This window comes from Camelus dromedarius, chromosome 13 (assembly GCF_036321535.1).
Source record: "Camelus dromedarius isolate mCamDro1 chromosome 13, mCamDro1.pat, whole genome shotgun sequence".
Classification (NCBI taxonomy): domain Eukaryota; kingdom Metazoa; phylum Chordata; class Mammalia; order Artiodactyla; family Camelidae; genus Camelus; species Camelus dromedarius.
The window spans coordinates 66,916,722-66,936,580 of record NC_087448.1 but is presented as its reverse complement, the minus strand read 5'-3'; the positions used below and the strand labels follow the sequence as shown (position 1 = coordinate 66,936,580).

General features: G+C 41.5%; 3 protein-coding genes across 7 annotated transcripts in view; 2 read left to right on the top strand and 1 right to left on the bottom strand.

The window, feature by feature from the left end:
- Nucleotides 1-16,456, bottom strand: part of LNX2 (ligand of numb-protein X 2) — a 64,452-nt gene extending 47,996 nt beyond the window's left edge. For 4 of the 5 annotated variants that reach the window (XR_004141077.2, XR_004141078.2, XM_031465796.2 and 1 more), the window contains exon 1: nt 16,343-16,456. The gene's annotated coding sequence lies outside the window, so the exon portion shown is untranslated. Of the gene's footprint in view, nt 1-16,280 lie in introns of all 5 variants that reach the window. The other variant, XM_031465797.2, reaches the window with a different exon arrangement.
- Nucleotides 16,457-17,894: 1,438 nt separating this feature from the next.
- On the top strand, nt 17,895-19,517 carry LOC105086579 (RNA polymerase I and III subunit D). The gene is made up of 2 exons (XM_031465800.2): nt 17,895-18,027; nt 18,955-19,517. Exons 1-2 carry the CDS (start codon nt 18,002-18,004, stop codon nt 19,328-19,330), a joined length of 402 nt encoding a protein of 133 aa, XP_031321660.1. The 5' UTR covers nt 17,895-18,001; the 3' UTR covers nt 19,331-19,517.
- The window catches only part of LOC116157157 (protein POLR1D), a 35,918-nt gene continuing 33,953 nt past the window's right edge, over nt 17,895-19,859 (top strand). The window contains exon 1 of the mRNA XM_031465802.2: nt 17,895-18,027. Within this exon, the coding sequence (XP_031321662.2) occupies nt 18,002-18,027 (26 nt within the window). The 5' untranslated portion in view covers nt 17,895-18,001. The remainder of the gene's footprint in view (nt 18,028-19,859) is intronic.

The following is a 19,859-nucleotide window of genomic DNA, read 5'->3' as shown; positions in this document are numbered from 1 at the left end:
AAGTGCTCTGGCTCAGGTTCATCGGGGGGGGGTGTCTCAATGGGAAGTTATCAGGACCAAGGGACAAGAGCTTTAAAGAGAGGTGTTTGGTGGGGAGCTGGAGCACCACACATGTGTGTGTGTATGTGAGGGATGGGTGGACAGAGGGATGGACTGTGGTACAGAGAGCAAGCGGGAGGGATGGGTAAGCCACTGGAGAATTCTGAGTCAAGACACGAGGCGAGTAGGTCTGCAGGTCAGGGAGAACCTGGCAGGAGGTCTGAGATAGATAAGGCGAGTATGGCAGTAATGAAGGAAGGCAGAACAGGAAGTTATTACAATGATGGTCAAGATGAACAGTAATGAGAACTTGAACTAAGGAAATGTCTAATAAGAGGTGGAAGGGTCTAGGAAGAGCATTTTAGGATGCAGAAATTTTGAAAAACAGAGGGGCAAGATGGTAAAAGAGAAGGGGTTAGCATACCAAAACCAGCACAGACATATTCAAGAAAAAAGAACTTGAACCGAACGTTTCTCATAGTTCCCTTTAAAATATACCTACACTCCCAATAATTTAAGATTAGTTTCTCAGTCATAAATATAAGAATTTCCTGATATTTCCCCAATTTACTAGCCCATTTAACATTTTACTCTTGAATTATACTCTGTTGAGAAATAAAATATCTTTTAAGAAATTACAAAAAAAAAGTCCATCCTCAGGAGGAATTGTAATCTGAGCCCTAACCTGCTTTGAACAACTTGGCCACTGGGCTAGACAACCCATAAAGCTTCTTTCAGCTCAAACATTCCTGCAGGCACAGGACTGGCTAGGGCGGGAGCAAGGGAGGGGGTTGGAGGAGTCTCACCATTGTTTATAACTAAAAGGCAAAACAACCACGTCAACACCTATGGCCCACACCTGCTGAAATATCAATGCCAAATGACCTAAAGGAAAACACAATGTAGCCAGAAAAAGACTGAGAGACAGGCAACTAAAATGAGAGCAAGTGAAAGGAAGAACAGGTGATGGGACATAATAGTAGCATTTTTGTTGTTAGACAAATGGAGACAGGATTGATGTCATAAAGAGATAAACAGTCTAAATTAAACAGGGATTAATTTATGAGGGTAATTTTGACATCTAAAAGAAATGGATTCAGGAGATGATTATAAAAGCTAATACCTATTGAGTGCTTACTATACATCAGGCATAGTATTAACTATCTTGGGTAATTAACAGATTTAATCCTCAAAATAATCCTGAGTTTAATACTAATATCACCAGCATTCCCATTTTTCAGATGAGGAAACTTAAACTAAGAAACATTAAGTTGCCCAAGATCCCAAAGCTAGTAACTGATAGAACCATGATTCAAATCAAGCACTCTGATTCTAGAGGTATAATTTTTTAAGTACATACTATACTTGAGTACATAAAGTAAATAAGCAGAGATTGCACAAGCCAAAATATGCACATATCCATATACATATTTTCATATTCATGTACACACACAAATACACATGTATATACACACATATATATGTTCATATAAATCATTGGATTTAGATCCACAGGGGAATAACTTATCTTTTGTTGTTAGCATCAGGGAGGCTATTTTCCAGGAGAAAGCACATATTGCCATTTATATTAGGGTCAAAACGCTAAGTGGACCTCACTTCTTAATCTCACAGGAATTTCCCACAATTTTGTACTTCCATTAAAATATTTACTATAATAAAAGGAAGCCTTCAAAATTAACATTCCTGTTTACATCCACAAAATTCATTAACTTTATGTTTCCATATCCAGATATCAAAATCAATTTGAATAAACATAAAACCATATAGCATCTCAATTTTTGAGCTGTCCATCAATTCCTCTAAAAACATCTTGGAAAACATTCACTTATATTTGCCATGGGCCACAAAATTTTTTACAAAGTTCTGAATGCAACCTTCATATATAAAAGGTATACAGTCAGCCCTCAGTATGGTCAGATTCTGAATCTGCAGATCTGTTCTGAAACCAACCAACACTCGAAGGAAAATATCCAGTAAAAAAAAAATTCCAGAAAGTTCCAAAAAGCAAAACTTGAATTTGCCATGAACCAGTAATTATTTACATAGCACTTACATTGTATTTACAACTGTCTGCATAGCATTTACATTGTATTAGGTATGATAAGCAATCTAGAGATGATTTAAAGTATACCAGAAGATCTGCCTAGGTTATACAAAAATACTATGCCATTTTATGTAAAGGACTTGAACATCCTTGGATTTTGGTATCCCCTGGAACTAATCCTCCAAAAACAATGAGAGACTACTGTATTAATGTTTAAACCATGCTTAAAGCTCTCCTAACTTTTAAGGTACAAAAGGAGCCTTTATGTGTCTTCATTGTGACAACACTGTCAACCAAGGTCATCTACTACTACATTGTATATTCATGTCTCAAGATCTAGATTCCCACCTGGTGCTTGTTCTTGCCAGTGTCTCTGGGTTATACAAATAATCTGGAGATATTAACTGCCTCTATCCCTACTAGCATCCTCAGTGCAATCTGAACTTACGATTCCTAGTAAGAGAAGTTCACTTACATTACAGACTATATAATTATGCTCAACAATGTAAAGGTCAACTAATCATACTTATTAACAAAGCATTCAATAGGAAAGAAAAAAAAATAAATGACAGACAATACAAATGAAAACAAACAACAACACATTGTAACTGACTATACTTCAATAAAATATAAATAAAATAAAAAACGAAAAACAACAAAGGCATTTAGTAGAAAGAGGACAGTCCTCGTGCTTTAGCAACTCTTTTGCTCTCCAGCAAACTATTTTAATAGAAAGGAAGAACTTCAAAAGGATGGAAAAAAAAAGGGAATATTTAACAATTTTCCCTCAAATTAAATTTTTACACTTTGGATCTCACTCAATAAACAGAGATCTAAATATTTAAATTTCTGAGTCTTGGTTAACAATAGCAGCAAATATTACCCAGAGACTATTACAGCAACCCAGACAATCTTTTGGTTGCTGTTTCCATGGGAACAATCTAAAGGAAGAAAACCTAACAGTAAAACATAATGTATTTAAAAGAAACACTTCCTTTTGTTGACCCCTTTCAGTTTACTAAACATGGCACGAAACAGGTACATAAATTAAGCACCAGAAAATTCACAATTCATTCAATATTTCTCAGTCATAAGCTGCACGCCAGGCACTGTGCCAGGGGATCGGGTCACGATGGAGAGTGACACAGACAGTCCCTGCCCTTACAGAGCTTGTCTAGTACAAGGGTACTAAGAAGCCAGTGACACAAATATGTATAAACCAATAAGAATTCATAATACATTACTAGAAAAGCATAAACAACAAGCAGCTTCAAAGTAAGCTTCCTTGAGAACGTGCTGTTTGAACTGAGACTTGAAGATCAAAGAAACAGCTCATCAGAGGAATTGAGGAAAAGCTGGGAAGTCTGCAGGGATAAGATTAATACACGAAGAACCATGAACAATGTTAAGGATGTGGGTCTTCATTCTATAAACAAAAAGAAGCAACTGAAGGGTTTTAAGAAGGAGAATGACAATGTGAGATTTGTACTTCAAAATCTTATTCTGGATGTACTGAATTAAGAATTAAAGAGATGTCTGAAAGAACAGGGGAGTCCAGTTAAAAAGCCAGTAGATTAGTCTAAGGGAAGAAAAGATAACTTGAGCGAGGACAGTGACAGTGTGGAGGGAGAGATTTGAGAGATTTAGGTTAGATGGATGAATTAAATATTGTGGGGAAGTGAGGGTCAGAGAAAAACACATCCCAGGCTTTTAAAACAGAAAGCCAGCAGTGCCACTCACTAGGGTTTGGTGGAAGAGAGATCATGAGTTTGGATTTGGACGTATTTGAATATGATGTACCTGTAAGAGACATCCATCCAAATAGGGGTATCCAAGTCTGGTGATGACAGGACAGGTCTGCACTGGGGATACATGCTCAGGAGCCAGTAGTGTAAGGAGGCACTGAGACTATGAGAAGTAGGTATGTGCTATCATCAAGGGGTAGTACAGAGTGAGGGAAGAACTAAGCATCAGCAAACATCAATGATTACTGATATCACATTGTGACTTGTATTTCGTAACAATAAACTTTCAGTGTGGATTTTTAAATATAGCTCGAGTAACATCTAAGAAGATAATTGATCTCGATATTACTAAACTTGCCAATCTCAATATTTCACTAAAGAAACAAGAATGATTATTAGGCAGATAAGGACCAGAGAAATTCCTAAGATATAGTATACGTACAAGATTGAGATAATATAAAGGAGCCACAGAAGAAAACTATTTGCGGTGAGGTGCCTCATAAAACAAAATATATACCTGGTTGTTTCATAGATACTGTAACTAGTTCAAAACCAAATTCCAAGATCATTTCCACCAAAACTCTGTCCTCCTCTAGTGAACGAGATCACCAGCCTTGCCATGTAGACACATCGTGTTTGATGCTGCCCCCTCCCTCACCTTCCGTGTCTAACACACTACAAAGTCCTACCAACTTTACATAATTTTGTCCTGACTGACCTCTCAAGCTTTTATTTCTTACCACAGTCCTCACTGATTTCACTACTCCAATCCACAGACTTTCTATTAGTTCCTTTAAAGTGTCATGCCCTGTTTTGACTCAAGACCTTTGAAAATATTTCATCTGCCTGGAATACTCTTTTCCAATATCCTCTCCTAGATAACTCTTGTCTGTCAAGATGTGATTTCTTGGGGAAAAATAAAATTCCATCTTACAACACCCTATACATTTCCATTTTAGTGCTTATCACAGTAATTATTTATTTGCATGATTATTTACTATCTATCTTCCCCACCAGATTGGAAGCTGAATCCAGGGCCTGTGCTCTGCTCAGCATTGCAGGCTGAGCACCAAGCATACTGCCTGGCACATGGGGAATGATCAATATTTTTTAAATGAATTATTAATTCTAAACCACTGATACATTACCCAGCATATATAAAGGAGGGAAAGAATTGAGGTTAGGTCTCTGACTCCAGATTGTGAGCTCTCAAGCTCTATGTCACACTGACTGCCTCGCAAGGTTGAGACAGGAGGGGCTTGGTTGACAAAAAGAAAAAAAAAGAGGGATCAAGGGTCTAGATCAACACTGTCCAATGGAAATAAAACGTGCAACATGTATAATTTAGAATTTCTAGGAGTGACATTAAGAAAAAAGAAACAAGTGATATTACTTTTAATACCATTTTATTTAATCCAATATATCCAAAATTATATCACCATGTAATTAACATTTTTAGAAGTAATGAGGTATCTTACAGTCTTATTCCATACTAAGTCTTTGAAATTCCACATACATTTTATATTAAAGCACATCTCAACTGGGACTAGCCACATTTCAAATGCTTAAAAACCACATATGGCTAGTAGAGACTATCCTAGACAGCGCAAGTGGAGGTATCTATACCTGCAAGGGGATAAAAACTGTATCTGACAGGAAGGAGCAAGACGGTCCTTCCCTCAACAAAGTACATATGACATGGAGACATGTAAGCCTAACTGTAGAATCACTGTAAGAAAAGAAACCCTTAAGCAAGGGCTATGTGTGCTGGGTGATGCACACTGGGTGAACGGCGATGTGCAGGATGCTTCAAGCTCCTAGCAGAGTGACGGCCACAGAGCTGTCACTCAAATGTTATCACAATGGTTCATGTTTGTAGTTCTACAATTCTGTCCATTTACATTCCACAACAGAAGGCAGGCGTACACAGTGGAAGTATTAAAGCCCTCTAGGGTGATACTCAAATTACTGAAAATAATTTACCTTCCCCCCGACCCAGATCTAACATTCTAATTGAATTCAAGGAAAAGACGGCCTTTCCCCCTCCCCCACTTAGAATAAAACTGATGCACTCAACACTTCTCAAAATGAAAGCTATTCTAAGAGTGCCCACTACAAACATACAATCTATAGAAAACAATCTATAGAATTGATGAACACTGTAAAATGCACCAAGACATTTCCAATTAGCAAGCAGATTTGTTAAACAAGTAGTAATTTTTACTGAGATATTCCCTAATAACTAAGCTAATTTTTAGTAAAATTTAAAATGTACCAAACAGCTATTCTTCCATGGTTGTACTATATTTGCAAGATCAAAGGAAACTAGAAAACGCTCCATTATCTCTTAAGTCATCATAAAGATCATGACATGTTTATTATGTTCATCAGCACTCCCTTTAAAAAGGAATAGGCAGCAGGGTTATGATTTATGGTTTAGAAAAAAGTTCAAATAATCTTTTTTTCTATAATTGTATCCAGCAGAGAAAACCTCTGCAGGGTAATGTTTACATGTTCAAGAGAAACACTTTTTTTAAGGTAATATAATTCAGATGAGACCAGCAAGCAAATTAAAGATGACTAAGTTACAATTCAAAAAGACCAGGAACTCAGCACAAATTTTGAGCTAATTTAAATCAAGGTACAGAACCATATGTGTTTAAAAATATGTCTACATAGATATACACATGAATTTATATGCACAAAGCATGACTAGGAGGGATATACAAAACACTCCTAACAGTGGTCAACCCTGGAGGAACTGGGCGGCTAGGATCAAGGAATGCGAGAGACTTGTTTTTTAAGTATCTACTTGTACAGGCTGACTTTTATGTGCATGGAACTATACTGTGGCGGGGCACCTACAAAAGGAAATTAAGTAGGAAGTAGAAAGCAGCCGAGCCTGGTTCTTACACACATGAAATTAAAAAGCTAAGCAAACAAACAAAAGACCACATCAGAAATAAAAACAATTTTATGGAGCACTAAGAATGAAGTAGCATGCCCAAGACAATGCTTTTTCTTTACTGCTTCATCTGTCTCAAAAATAAATAAAACACAAGCCTAAATATTAAGTATCAAATTTATCTGCAAAGTGACTTCATACCACTAAAAAGGGAGAAATGCTGTGACTGCTGCGTAATGAGAATCTATTTTCAAGACATTGCATAGTTTATACCTATTCTATTCAAGCTCGTTGAAACGTCCAGGGTTGTAACACTTTTCTAAGAATCAGTTTAACATACAGCTGTAATAACACCAGCAGATACAGACAAATTTGTGTTTTCTTGTATTTACTTGCACTACTGCCCCTTAAGGGAAATCTGCTATTGCATTCTTTGTTTCTAAAAAGGCACAACATCAACTGATGAGTCATGGGTCACAGTCCAAATTCTTATGAACGGAGGAAAGCAAGGCACAAAAGTCTTACACATTGATTGTAAAGACTGTCTAATCAGCTGAGTTACGAATCAAGTGTTCTTTCTAAGGTGACACCAATGATAGTTTTTGAAGAGATGTGGGAAACTTTAAAATAAAACTTCAAGGATTGATAAAATCACTTTCCCTTGTTCCCTCTCCTAATAACTGGTAGGGCTTTGTTTTCTTAATTCAGAACATACACAACTAGTAAGTTCTGTTGAGATACTGACAGGTACAAACTCAGCAAGCTCTCAGCTTCATGAAAAGCCAAGCTATCTGAGAAGCAGTTTTCCAGATGGCTTGCTTCTCTGCTTCGTTCCTACTTTTGCTAGTTAGTCATTTCACAGTGAGAATCTCCAGGGGAGAGTATAAGAGGGCAAGAAACACAGATGACACTGTCTGTGTCTTTTCAGCAGTGTTAGTTACAAGTTTTCTGGTGAAGACGACAAATTAATAGCTGAAATAGCTGAATCTGAGGACCAGCTGTAGATTTTAGTCACCAGTGTAACAGACCACTGAGAGGCAATCACGTTGGCACATACTCGTCCTAGCATCTGCCATTCCCTCTTCTCACCAGTCTACTTACTGGTTTGCTGTTTATCTTGCCCCTTTTCCCCCAGCCTGTAAACCCCACAACAACAGGGATCTCACTTGTCTTGCTCACTGCAGTCTCACCATCTAGGACAGTGTCTGGAATATAAGAGGCACTCAATAAATTTCCAGTGGGGAGAAAGACACATCATTATTACTTAGCTATCTCAGGACCGGCACAATCATGAAATGCTGGAATTTTTCTTCCTCTTGAGACTATTCTTTACCTATAATTTATAAAAATAACTATTAACTTTTGCCTTGCCACAAAGTTCTCTATGCTTAAGTTTTACTATTTAAATATCATATTTGCATCAAAATACAATAATTGTAATGAAACTGTAGTCTGACATCTCAATTTCTGATTTTTTCAATTTTATCAAATAGAAAGATATTCTTTAAGACAGAGATGTTCCTATTTTAAAATTGAACTAGAAATATTATTAAGGACATTAAGCTTTATCTTCCAGATAGATATCTTTCCATAAATCCTAGTATTCTTTGAAACAATTTCTTTGTTTTTTATGAACATAACAATTTTGTTTTCAAAAGGTTCAAGTAACCAAAAGAGTAATACTTTATGGACACAAAGAATGCTATACTATGAATAAATATCTTAAGAACTACTTAATGGTCTACTCTGCTTTCCTCCAGAACCAGATTTGACTTCCTGCCTGCAAATCCAAACTGGCAATAAAGTAAATTAAGTCGCACTGTCACAGTTAGAAAGACTAAAATCATACTGAGCAACTTTACCACATGTAAACCTTTTATAAGAAAAAAAAGTTAATATATATTATTTAGAAGTTCACCTTGATGTTTAAGAGTACTGAGATTTTATCACCCTTCTGTAATCCTGCAAAACAGATTTATTAAAAAAAATTTTAGTCCTTTGTGTACAAAAAAGCTGCTATAGCATGAAAAAACATCCAGACTCAGAATAAATCCTGAAAGCTTTCTTAACATTATTATATACCTCAAAGGCAGACAAATCATTCAAATATGCTGACAAATATATTTCATATACCTGGAAAAAGGTCAGAGACCCAGAAAATTATATCTATTTTTAACAAACTCTGAAATTAGTCTATTGAAGTATCAATTAATGTATCTCATCTATAAATGAAAGCACAAAGCCTAAAATTAGAGAAATTAATGAGGTTAATAAATATTTCATATGAGATCTAATTGCTATGGATACTTTTGAAATCTTAGTAAATGGCCCTGACAGAATGGTCTTAAAAGGCAGACTCAGCAACTAGCGGGCAACGTTTTACACAGGAGGGGTATCAGATGCAGTCACGTGCAGTCCAATACCTGGCTTCTTCCCAAACTTTTTATTTTTTAGCTTCAGTTAGCCCTAGACTACTGATTGTTTCCATACTGGTGTTTCATAACTATAATAAACAAAAGGGACAGAGAAATTCACACTAGAATATACTAGGTTGCCCCCTGAATAACGCAGGGGGTTGGGAGCACCAATGCCCGCCAACCACCACCTCCACATCTGAAAATCCATGAATGACTTTGCAGGGGGCCGTTAGTATCTGGAGTTCCCTAACCGCAGATTGGTGTTACTGCGGCACTATTTGTTGCCACGTTTAAGTGGGCCCACACAGTTCAAACCCCTATTGTCAACTGTATTCAGCACCATTTGAGAACTGTGTCTTAGCATAATCAATGCCATCCATCCCCGAAGGTAAAACTCTTCCGTATATTTTAGACCTTTCCCTTTTATTTACATAAGCTCTCAGAAATACCTTCAAAGGATTTTGTTCGGACCCTTATCTTACATCATATCCACAGTTTGACTCAAAAGAATTTAAGAAAATATAAAATCCCTTTAACAAAACATAGGGAGAAAACTTCATGACATTGGATTTGGCATAGATTTCCTGAATAAGACACCAAAAGCACAGGCAACAAAAGCAAAAATAGACAAATGGGACTATATCAAACTTAAAAACTTCTGCGTATCAAAGGGCACAATCAATAACATTTCACATAGGCAACCTATGGAGTGGGAGAAAATATTTGCAAATAATATATCCGATAAAGGGTTAATATCCAGAATATATAAAGAATGCTTACGAATCAACAATGGAAATCAAATAACCCAATTAAAAAATGGGCCAAAGACTTGAACAGACATTCCCCCCAAGATGATACACATTTGTCAACAAGCAGTGAGAAGATGCTCAACATCACTCATCATCAAACACAAATCAAAACCACAGCAACATATCGCTACACATCTGTGAAGATCTATTATCAAAAAAAACAAGTAACAAGGTTGGTAAGGATGTGAAGAAACTGGAACCCTTTAGTACTGTTGATGAGACTGTAAAATGGTGCAGCAACTATGGAAAACAGTATAGAGGTTTTCCAAAGAAATTAAAAGCAGAATTACCACATGATCCAGCAATCTCACTTCTTGGATTGAAAGTACTGGAATCTAAAAGAATGGAAAGCAGGGTCTCAAAGAGGTATTTGCACTCGCATGGTCACTGCAGCACTATTTACAATAGCCAAGAGGTAGAAGCAACCCAAGTGTCTATCAGCAGATGAATGGATGAACAAAATGTAGTATATACATACAGTGGAATACTCAACCTTTAAAAGGAAGGAAATCCTGTCACACACTACAACATGGATTAACCTGGAGGTCATTATACTACACTAAGTGAAATAAGCCAATTACAGAAAGATAAATACTATATAGTTCTAATTACACGAGTTATCTAAAATAATCAAATTCATAGAAACAGAAAATAGACTGATGGTTACCAAGGGCTAAGGGGGAGGGGGAAATGGCAAGCTGTTGCTACAGATAAGGAGTTTAAATTCCGTAAGATGAAAAAGGTCTGGAGATCTCTTGTTCAGCAATGTGAATATACTTAAGACTACTGAACTGTAGACTTAAAAATGGTTAAGATGATAAATTTTATGTGATACTTTTTTTTTACAATAAAAACTGAAGCAGTGTAAAATATTTTTCTGCTGAATTCTTATTTTGGTAAGATTCCTTTCACTTTATCTACTGAAAATTTAGTATCTGCATTGAGAAAGGCTTTAAGTGTAAAATACAGTTGAGTCTTAGACAACAGGGATTTGAACTATGCAGATCCACTTATATGCAGTTTTTTTTCAACAGTAAATATTATATAGTGTGCAGCTGGTTGAATCCTCAGATACAGAGGAACTGTGGTTTGTGGAGTACTGACTGTAAGTTGCATGTGGATTTTGGACTTTGCAGGAGGGTCAGTGCCCCCAACCCCCAAGTTGTTCAAAGTTCAACTGTATAACCAGATTTTCAAATACTTAATATGAAAAAAGTCAAACATCTTATTAACAATTTTATATTGACCACATGTTAATACATTTTTAATATATTGCTTTAAATATGTTAAATTTTAAAATATTTTGTTATGCTTTAAGAACAGTAACTAGAAGGAATGTGGGGTCAATGGAGCTTTGTCTTATGAATTTAGGACTGGAGCAAATTTACAGGCTGGTGGGAAAAAGCGAGCAGGGAGATTAAATATAGAAGGGTATTAACTGATGAAGCTCTCTTAAAAGCAACTTTGAAGGAAAGGATCAAGGGTACGTGGAAAAGTCAGCCTTTAACACACCTGAGGCTTATCTAGATCTGTTGGGTAGGGGAGGGACAGAAAGCTGCTAAATCAAACCAGGTGCTCAGGAACTGACCAGATTATTTGCAGCCTGCAGAAGTGGGAGCTGGATGAAGGGTCTGTGAATGGCAAAAGTCTAGAATAATCCATGAGTGATGAAGAACAAGGTGCTTATTAGGGCCAACAAAGCCCACATGTCAAAGTTCAAATGTTAAAACCATGTGGAAGAAAAGTGGCAATGGGCACAGTAAAACAATGAAATAAGGAAGATAAAAGTGAAGGACTTCATTTGTTCAATAATTATTTATGTGCTTTACCTGAACAGGATTAAGAACTCTGATAAAAGATTCATTTCTAAGACTGGCAGCCAAACTCTCAATTTGGGGAGGTGAGTGGGGGAAGGGGTATAAATATGTATCAGACTTACTTTACTTTTATCTGTAAAACAAATAACCAACAGAGCCTTTGGAAGCTTTATTAAATCCAAATACACCTTATCTTACATAAGACATAGGCACTCATAACTTGGTTAGGAACATTCTTTACAATGGCCCCTATTATACTTCTAGGGCAACTTGTTATTTAAAAGAATTCTAAGATTACTCTTTCAATAAGGAAAAAAATTAAAACCTCGTTTGTTTTGCATAAAAGCTGTATGCTTTTCAAGTGGACACATGATAATTTACAGTATACTCATATATACACTATACATACTGACTACTGTATACTTGTATATATAGTTAGTTTTACTTGCCTATTGCCTATTTTCTGCACTTATTTCTCTTTTCTCCTTCCTAGTCCAATTTTGGGAAAAAAATTTTCCTCCACATAATAATTTCTCCACTGAGGGCTCCTGATTATCAGAAGCAACAGTCTTAAATCTCGAGGCTGGAAAGATAAAGGTGTAAACTATGCTCAAAACCTCTCTGCCCACAACACTTCTGTTCCCATCTTTTTCTTATCAAGCTCCTATCTACTCTAGAGTTATGCCAGTAAGAGGACAAAGCTAAGGCACAGCTGTCATCAGTTTAACTCTGAACAAAGGAAAACCCCATGTAAGTCTGCTCCTCCCTACTACACCCCAAAACTGTCCAAGTAAAAGGGAGAGAAAGAGGGAACCATGCAAATAATTACAGCAGCTGGCACTAAAATCACTGAATCATAATGGCCATAAATTCTTCACAGTTCCAGGATCTTCCCCCTAAGTACATGAAGTACTTTAACCTTCTCTGCTGGCTCAATTTCCTCTTCTGTTTTCCCTCTGATCAATCGTTGTTCCAAAGAGTTGGATAAGTCTGTGAGCCAACACACATCAAAGCCAATGGATCTAATTCATTTATTCAGGCATAAATTAATATTTATGGTTCTAAGTATTTGGGGATTCTCCTTCAGTGAGCAAAACAGGATCCCTGCTTTTATAAAGAATGCATAATGAAGGATGGAACGTACAAAACCTGCCTCTTTAAAAAACATACTAACTAGCTGCATTTATTATCATAACGTACATCATGAACATTTACTTCTTAAAAAATTCCTCTTAAATACTTCTCAGCAGTTAATACACAAAACAGTTATTTCTTCTAACTCCAACCAACCAGAAAACTTAACCTTTTTTTTTCCCCACTGTTTTGTACTTTCTGAGGAAAAGAGACATATGACAGGAAAGCTAAAGGAGATTTATTCTGAAAATCTCCCAGGCTCCTTAAGAGGGTCCTCCTAGGCCTAGCTAAGTCTTCTACAACTATAATTTTACATGCAAGATATTCACAGATAAATATAAAGTTTATAAATATATATATATATATTTACAAATACATATTTTTTTTAAACCAATATTGCTTCCTAAGTAAATCTATGAAATGAGACCTTTGATTCTTCTAGAAACCTTGCTGGATTCTGATATAGGAAGGTGGGTCTGGAGTGAACTTTAGCTCTATAAACAAGGAAAAGTTAAATGGCTCTGCACAATAAAATTAAAAAAAAAACAAACTTGGATTTTGGGGGTGAAGGAGGAACCAGAAAGGAGAGGAAGAGGAAGAAAGAAGCACACAGAACCAACCAAATTACATGAGCCTGGAGTTCCCTTGTGATGGTGACCAAAATGCATTTTAAGGAAAGAGATGCCTAATATTCAACATCAACACATCTGCCACTGCCAGAACATCATCTTCCCTTCCCCCAAATCTTCCCTAAAGCTGACCACACCCACAATGGCTTTATGTAAACTCTTGTTTTGTTTTTTTTTTTCCCACTCTTTCCTAACTCCTGGCAGACACATCTAGGTGACAACTGCATAACAGACTTCTCAACCAGCCGTGGACACCTCGATGGGCTGTTCCCAAACTAATTATCTTCCCTTCCCCACTCCTACCATCAGTTGTTTTTAACGGCTCCTCCTCCTGTCTTCCAGTGTTCCACTAGCTCATTAATGTCATCACCACTAAAGGAACAGCTAATATTTACTGAGCACTTGAAATGTGCTAGGTACTCTGCCAAGGGCATTACATGTGTAATTTCATTTCATCCTCAAAACCTACTAGACAAGTACTTCATTTCCTAAATGTCAGGAAACCAAAGTTCAGTAAGAATAGTAATTCTAAGGAAAAGAGATGGAATTCAAATCCTGTCCTGACTCAACAGCCATCTTAACCAGTATACGCCAATGCCCCCAAGTCAAAACACCTGGGAATCATCCCACTCATTAATCATCTCTAGTCACTTACTTCGTCCAACCAATTATACCTCCTAAATGCCACATCACCGTACCTCCACTGCCTTCCCACAGAATAATACCCAGCATCTACCAAGTCCTTACTCTGTACCAAGCACTATTCTAAGTAATATACATATTTGTCAAGTTTTATCCTCCAACCCTATGAAATGAAGCATCTGAGGAAGAAAGAGGTTACAGAATGAGTGACAGACCAGAGTCTAACCAGATAATGTGAACTGAGAAGCGCTGAGCCCTTAAACCCTATAGTGTAACAACTTCTACTCTATCTCCCTACCTCCCATCTGGACCCCCACCATCTTTCAGACTGCTGCAGAGAGCTTTCTGGAATACAAATGTTATTACAATATTCTCCTGCTCAAAATTAGCAGCTCTGTATAGTGTCTGGATAAAATTCAAATTTCTTATCTAGGCACGCAAAATCCTTCATGTTTCTGTTTAAGTCAGTTCAATAAATAGTTGAGTGCCTACCATAAGCAAGGCAAAGCGCGAAGTGCTCTGAAATGAATAATCCACCAGACCTGGCTACTACTCCAACCCCAAGCATGTCCTTCAGCCACTCACCATAGGCAGCTCTCATAATGCAAATCCTACACGCTAGTCCCTTTGCCTAGAATGTACCTGGCAAAAGCCCACACTCATCTGAAGAGTAAGTGCCTGAGGGAGGCCTTCTCTAACCAACTCCAAGCAGAAATGCTCCCTCTTTGAAGTTCCCACAGGGCTTGTTTCGATTGCTTTCCGGAAGCTGGTACAACAGAGGTACAGATCAGCTTCCAAACAAGACTACGAGCTACTTCAAGGCAAGAGGTGACACCTGCCATCCAAGCCTGGCATGCGGAAGACCCTCTACAATTTGCTGAATGAAGAAATAATGACAAGTTTATAACCTGGTGAGAAAAGGAGAGGAACAAGATACAGAATTAGGGATGTTAACACACACGTGGGCCAAATTAGAAGTGGGGTTATTCTGCTTTGGTTCCGATTTGGCTTACATTTTATTACCCCTAAGGGAAAACTCACATGTGGGACTTGGACAAGCTAAAAAGGCAAAACTTTTGTTATTCATGGCTGAAGTAAGCTTTGACAGGCCAAAAAGGATACTAGATCAAAGTCCATTTTCTAAAAGGGTGTGGAGGTGGGAATCAAATCTATCCAGGTAAATAAAATTCATCTACTGAGATTAACTTCATCAGGGCTGTGCCACACAGTAAAGGGAAGAAGAAAAATCAAAATCTGTCCTGGGACGATGGCCAATTTACAAATAAGTACCACTGCCGCTAGAAGGTGAAATTCTTAAAGCGAAGGCAATTCCAATAAACCGAAGCTCACAACTGTTTCCTCCTCAACCGCCAGTGTTTCACTCAACTTTGTTTCTGGTTTCTGTGATTTACAAAGAAACATCTATACAGTTAAGCCCATGGATGAGTGTGCTGCAGATCCTGGCAGATATGAACGTTTTGATTCATAACCTTAAAGGGACACAGAAACCTCAGAAGAAACACTACATCTCAGTCAAAAGCCCTTCGTCTAAAACACGGCATGAAGCTTTGAAACGCGAGTGCTGACGTTCCTGAGCGGTGCTTTGTGTGCCACTGCTTCCCAATCTAGACCCCAGTTTTGAAATTACCCCCTCGGGGATGTCCAACCTCCCTCCCACCCTCTGCAGCCTAAAGGGAGCACTGAGAATTCACAGGCAACAGGCTGGGACGGAGGGTCTGATCTCGCCCCCTCCCTTCCAGGGCAGCTAGTGGAACTCTAGCTCACGACAACATACACACAGCGAGCAAAAATCTCATCCCCACCTCTCCCCTCCCTAAAACTAGAGCGAACGACGCAATGACCAGCAACCCGGTAGCCTCAGCCACCAAACGGTAACTGCCGGGAGCCGCCCGCCTGCCCCGGCTCCCGGCAGCCCGTGCCTCCCTCCCCGGACCGGCGCGGCCGCCCCACACCCGGCCCGCGTCCCCGCAGCCCGGCTGCGCGGGGAGAGGCGCGGAGGACGCTGCGGCGCCGCTCCCGCCGCCTCCCGGACGCCCCACACCCCACGACGCCCGCACCTGAGGCGCAGCCGGACCGGCGAGCGGGCGCAGGGCGAGGCGGGCAGGGCAAAGTTACTCACTGGGGAAGCGCGGCTGCCCCGGGCGCGCCCGGTTCCCGGCGCCGGCTCGGCTCTCCGCGGCCCGCTGAGGGAACGCGGGGCGAGCCGGCCTCCGCTCCGCGGGGAGCCGCCGCCGCCGCCACCGCCGCGGACTTCCTGGCAAGAAGCAAACTCGGGCCAAGACTTCACTTCTCAACCGCCCCTGCTGCCTTCCCCGGGGCGAACGCCAGGGCCGCGCCGCACAACCCGACACGCACCTGGGCCAATCGGCAACAGCACAGGGCGGGAGGGGGCGGGCCAGAGAGCTGTTCCGCCTATCCGAGAGCTCGGGGGCGGGCCGGGCCGGGGACGTCACTTGGGTTAGAGTGAGCGCACTCCGCCCCTCGCCGCCCTCCCTCCCCCACCCCGCGGCAGTCCCCGCCGCTCGCCTGATTCCCCAGAGGAAGACGCGCTCGGAAAGTGTCTCTGCGCTCACCGCCGACCGCCGCGAGGGGACTGGAACAGCTGGGGGAGGCGGAGGACAGCTAGGGGGATCGAGGGGTGGGGTGAGGAGAACAGGTGGCGCAGGAAAGCAGAACTGTAGGCGTGTCGGGCGAGAGGACAGCGGGAGTCGGGGGGTACGGACAGGGGCTGGCCGGGGTGAGGGGTGCGAGGGGAGCAGGAGAGCCCGGAAAGGAGAAAGATTATTAGCGAAAAACACCTGAGGAGACGGGGAGCGGAGAGTTACGAAGGGAAGAGGAGGGCGGAGAGCGAGTCTGGGTGGTGAAAGGTTGCCGAGGCGGGGGCAGGAGCACCTGGGAACAAAGGTGAGCGGGAGGTTTCACAGGTGAGGAGGTTTAAGAGGCCAAAAGGGTAAAAGGAAAAAGACGTCCAAAGCGAGGCAGGACGTACTCCAGGGGTAAAAAAGATCCTAGGAGAAAGGATTCGGGGTGGGGGGGTGTGGAACGGAGGGGAGTGGGACGGGACACTTTCCTTCCAAACTTTCACTCCTCCCCCAAAAGATGAAAAACAAACGCTGTCCTTTGACCCAGTTGAGCTGTGCAGCTGCAAGATCCTGGATGAGTCAAATACCGTCTTAAACCCATCCCATTCTGTTGTGAAATTCATCAAAGTGTATTGATCAGCTACAGTAAATCTGTTGTCCTGTGAAGCCCCCTCGGCGAGTTGGGAGTGCCCCCTTGGGAGCAGCCCCGCCCCCGCAGGACTAGTAGCAAGAGAGGCTACTGAGAGAGGCCTGATTCCGGCCCTAAGAAGGGAGGTGATCTTGGGGCGACAGGTAAGGCCCCGCCCCTTCGCCATCACCTCGGGGAAGGTGCCAAGGGCTGAGCTCCCGTGCCCACAGGCCGGTCTCGGCCTCGGGGCGGGGCGGGAGCCCGACGCCACCTGTCTCTCCGCCAACTCTGCGGGCAGACTAGCTCCCAGACCTCAGGTGAGCAGCTCAGGCCACGCCGCCGCCCCTGTCGCGCCGGGGGCGGGGCCTGTGGGCGGGGCCCCGGGCGGAGCCTCCACGCCCCGCCCAGTGGCCGGGCCTTCGCGTCGTTGCGGCTCCTCCTCCCTCCTTCCGTCTGCGCTTCTTCCGTCGGTCCTTCCTTCCTTCCTGCTGCGCCTACACGTTTCGCGGTATGGGGCAGAGCCTCCGGCCGGCCAGCACCACCTGAGGATCCGGAAGCCACCCCCGCGATGGAAGAGGACCAGGAGCTGGAGAGGTAACGGCCGAGGACGGGGGCGGGAGGAGCGGGCCGCGCCCTGCACCGGGAGCCGCCCGCCGGCTGGGGCCTCAGCCTCCGCGGCCCAGCGTGGCAGCGAGGGCCTGGCTGGGAGGACAGGCGAGGGGAGAGCAGTGGGCGCCGGGGCGGGGAGAGGGCCCCCGATTGGGAAGAGATGGGGGGGACCTGGATTGTTTGCAGGGGAGACGCTCAGTACAGTAGATACTGGGGAGGGAAGACGAGTTGTGAGACCAGAGTTAAGTCCCCAAACTGCCCACCCCCTGTTGGAACAGCAAGAATAAATAAAGCTAAGTTGCAAAATCACGCACCAGGCCACTGTTCCCCGAGTGATGGGATGGATGTATTGGTCGGGCGTAAGTTCCAGAAACTGCGGCCTAAGGTCCTCCTCTGGACAGAGCGCTGATTAATCCACTCTGTGCGCTGAGTGCTCATTCTCCCTCCTGCTTGAGTGACTCCTCTCAGACTTTCCATTCTAGTTTCCTTACCGTCTGCACATGGAGGCCATAGCTGGACCTGCACTTTGATCTTTAGTTTCTATTTTTATAATAATTGCGTTTTTCTACGCCTTTCAAATCCCTTTCCGTCTCCTAGCAGGACTCGACCTATGCTAATCCTATCCCTTTCTTTTGACTCTACCGAAAGAATATTTTAGCAAACTTTTGATTTAAGGACATTCCCCTTGTGGCCATGTGGATGGCCAAATGGAGTAGGGAGAAGTTGGAGGCAAAAATATTTATTGGTAGGATATGTGGTGGCAGGAAAATAAAGGGCTAATGCTAATAGTTCTGGGTAAGTGGAGTGCCTTAGAGTAATAACGCATTGCAGTTGTGATATAGTAGATGAAAGAAAGCTAGTTACAAAACCATGTTCAGTATGATCTCATTTTTATAAAAAATATGTGTGTAGAAAAATATCTGGATTGAAGACCTCAATGGCTGAAGGCGAGAGGAAGACAGCCCTGGAAATGGTCCAGGCAGCTGGAACAGATAGACACTGTGTGACATTTGTATTGCACGAGGAGGACCATACCCTAGGAAACTCTCTTCGTTACATGATCATGAAGAACCCGGAAGTGGAATTTTGTGGTTACACCACAACCCATCCTTCAGAGAGCAAAATTAACTTGCGCATACAGACTCGAGGTGCCCTTCCAGCTGTTGAACCCTTTCAGAGAGGCCTGACTGAGCTCATGAATGTCTGCCAGCATGTGCTTGACAAGTTTGAGGCCAGCATAAAGGAGTATAAGGATCAGAAAGCAAGCAGAAGTGAATCCACATTCTAGCCCCTTATGCACTGTACAGGGAGCACTGACCTCTAGGATATTCTATTTGTGATCTTGCAAAACCCAGAAGTAAAAGTATGTGAATGTCCTTCAGAAGGGCGGGCTTCTAGCTCTTAACCCATTTCCGCTGTTGGAATCCCTGCAAGAACCTTTGTATTATTCTAATAAATTCCCTCTTTTATTTAAACTGACTTGAGTGGTTTCTATTCCTTTGTCCTTGAGGTTGACTATTTTAGGGTTTTTTTTTTTTTTCCTTTTAAATGAAGCAACATTGAAAATGAGAAAACTATGAGAAAATCAGGGCTTGGACTTTGATCAAGGGAATTAAAAGGAATGTGTGTGCACAGCTGTGATCAGAGGAGAGGGAGAGATGGCGATAGAGCATGACCCCAAATGGACTAGATGGTTCAGAAGGAAAGGTGGGAGTAAAGGGAGGACTTGGCCGCTTCCTAGATGTTTTTTAGTAATTCATGAGAGGATTGCAGCCTTTGCTATGATTGGTAGATTGAGCAAGGGTGGGAAATAACTT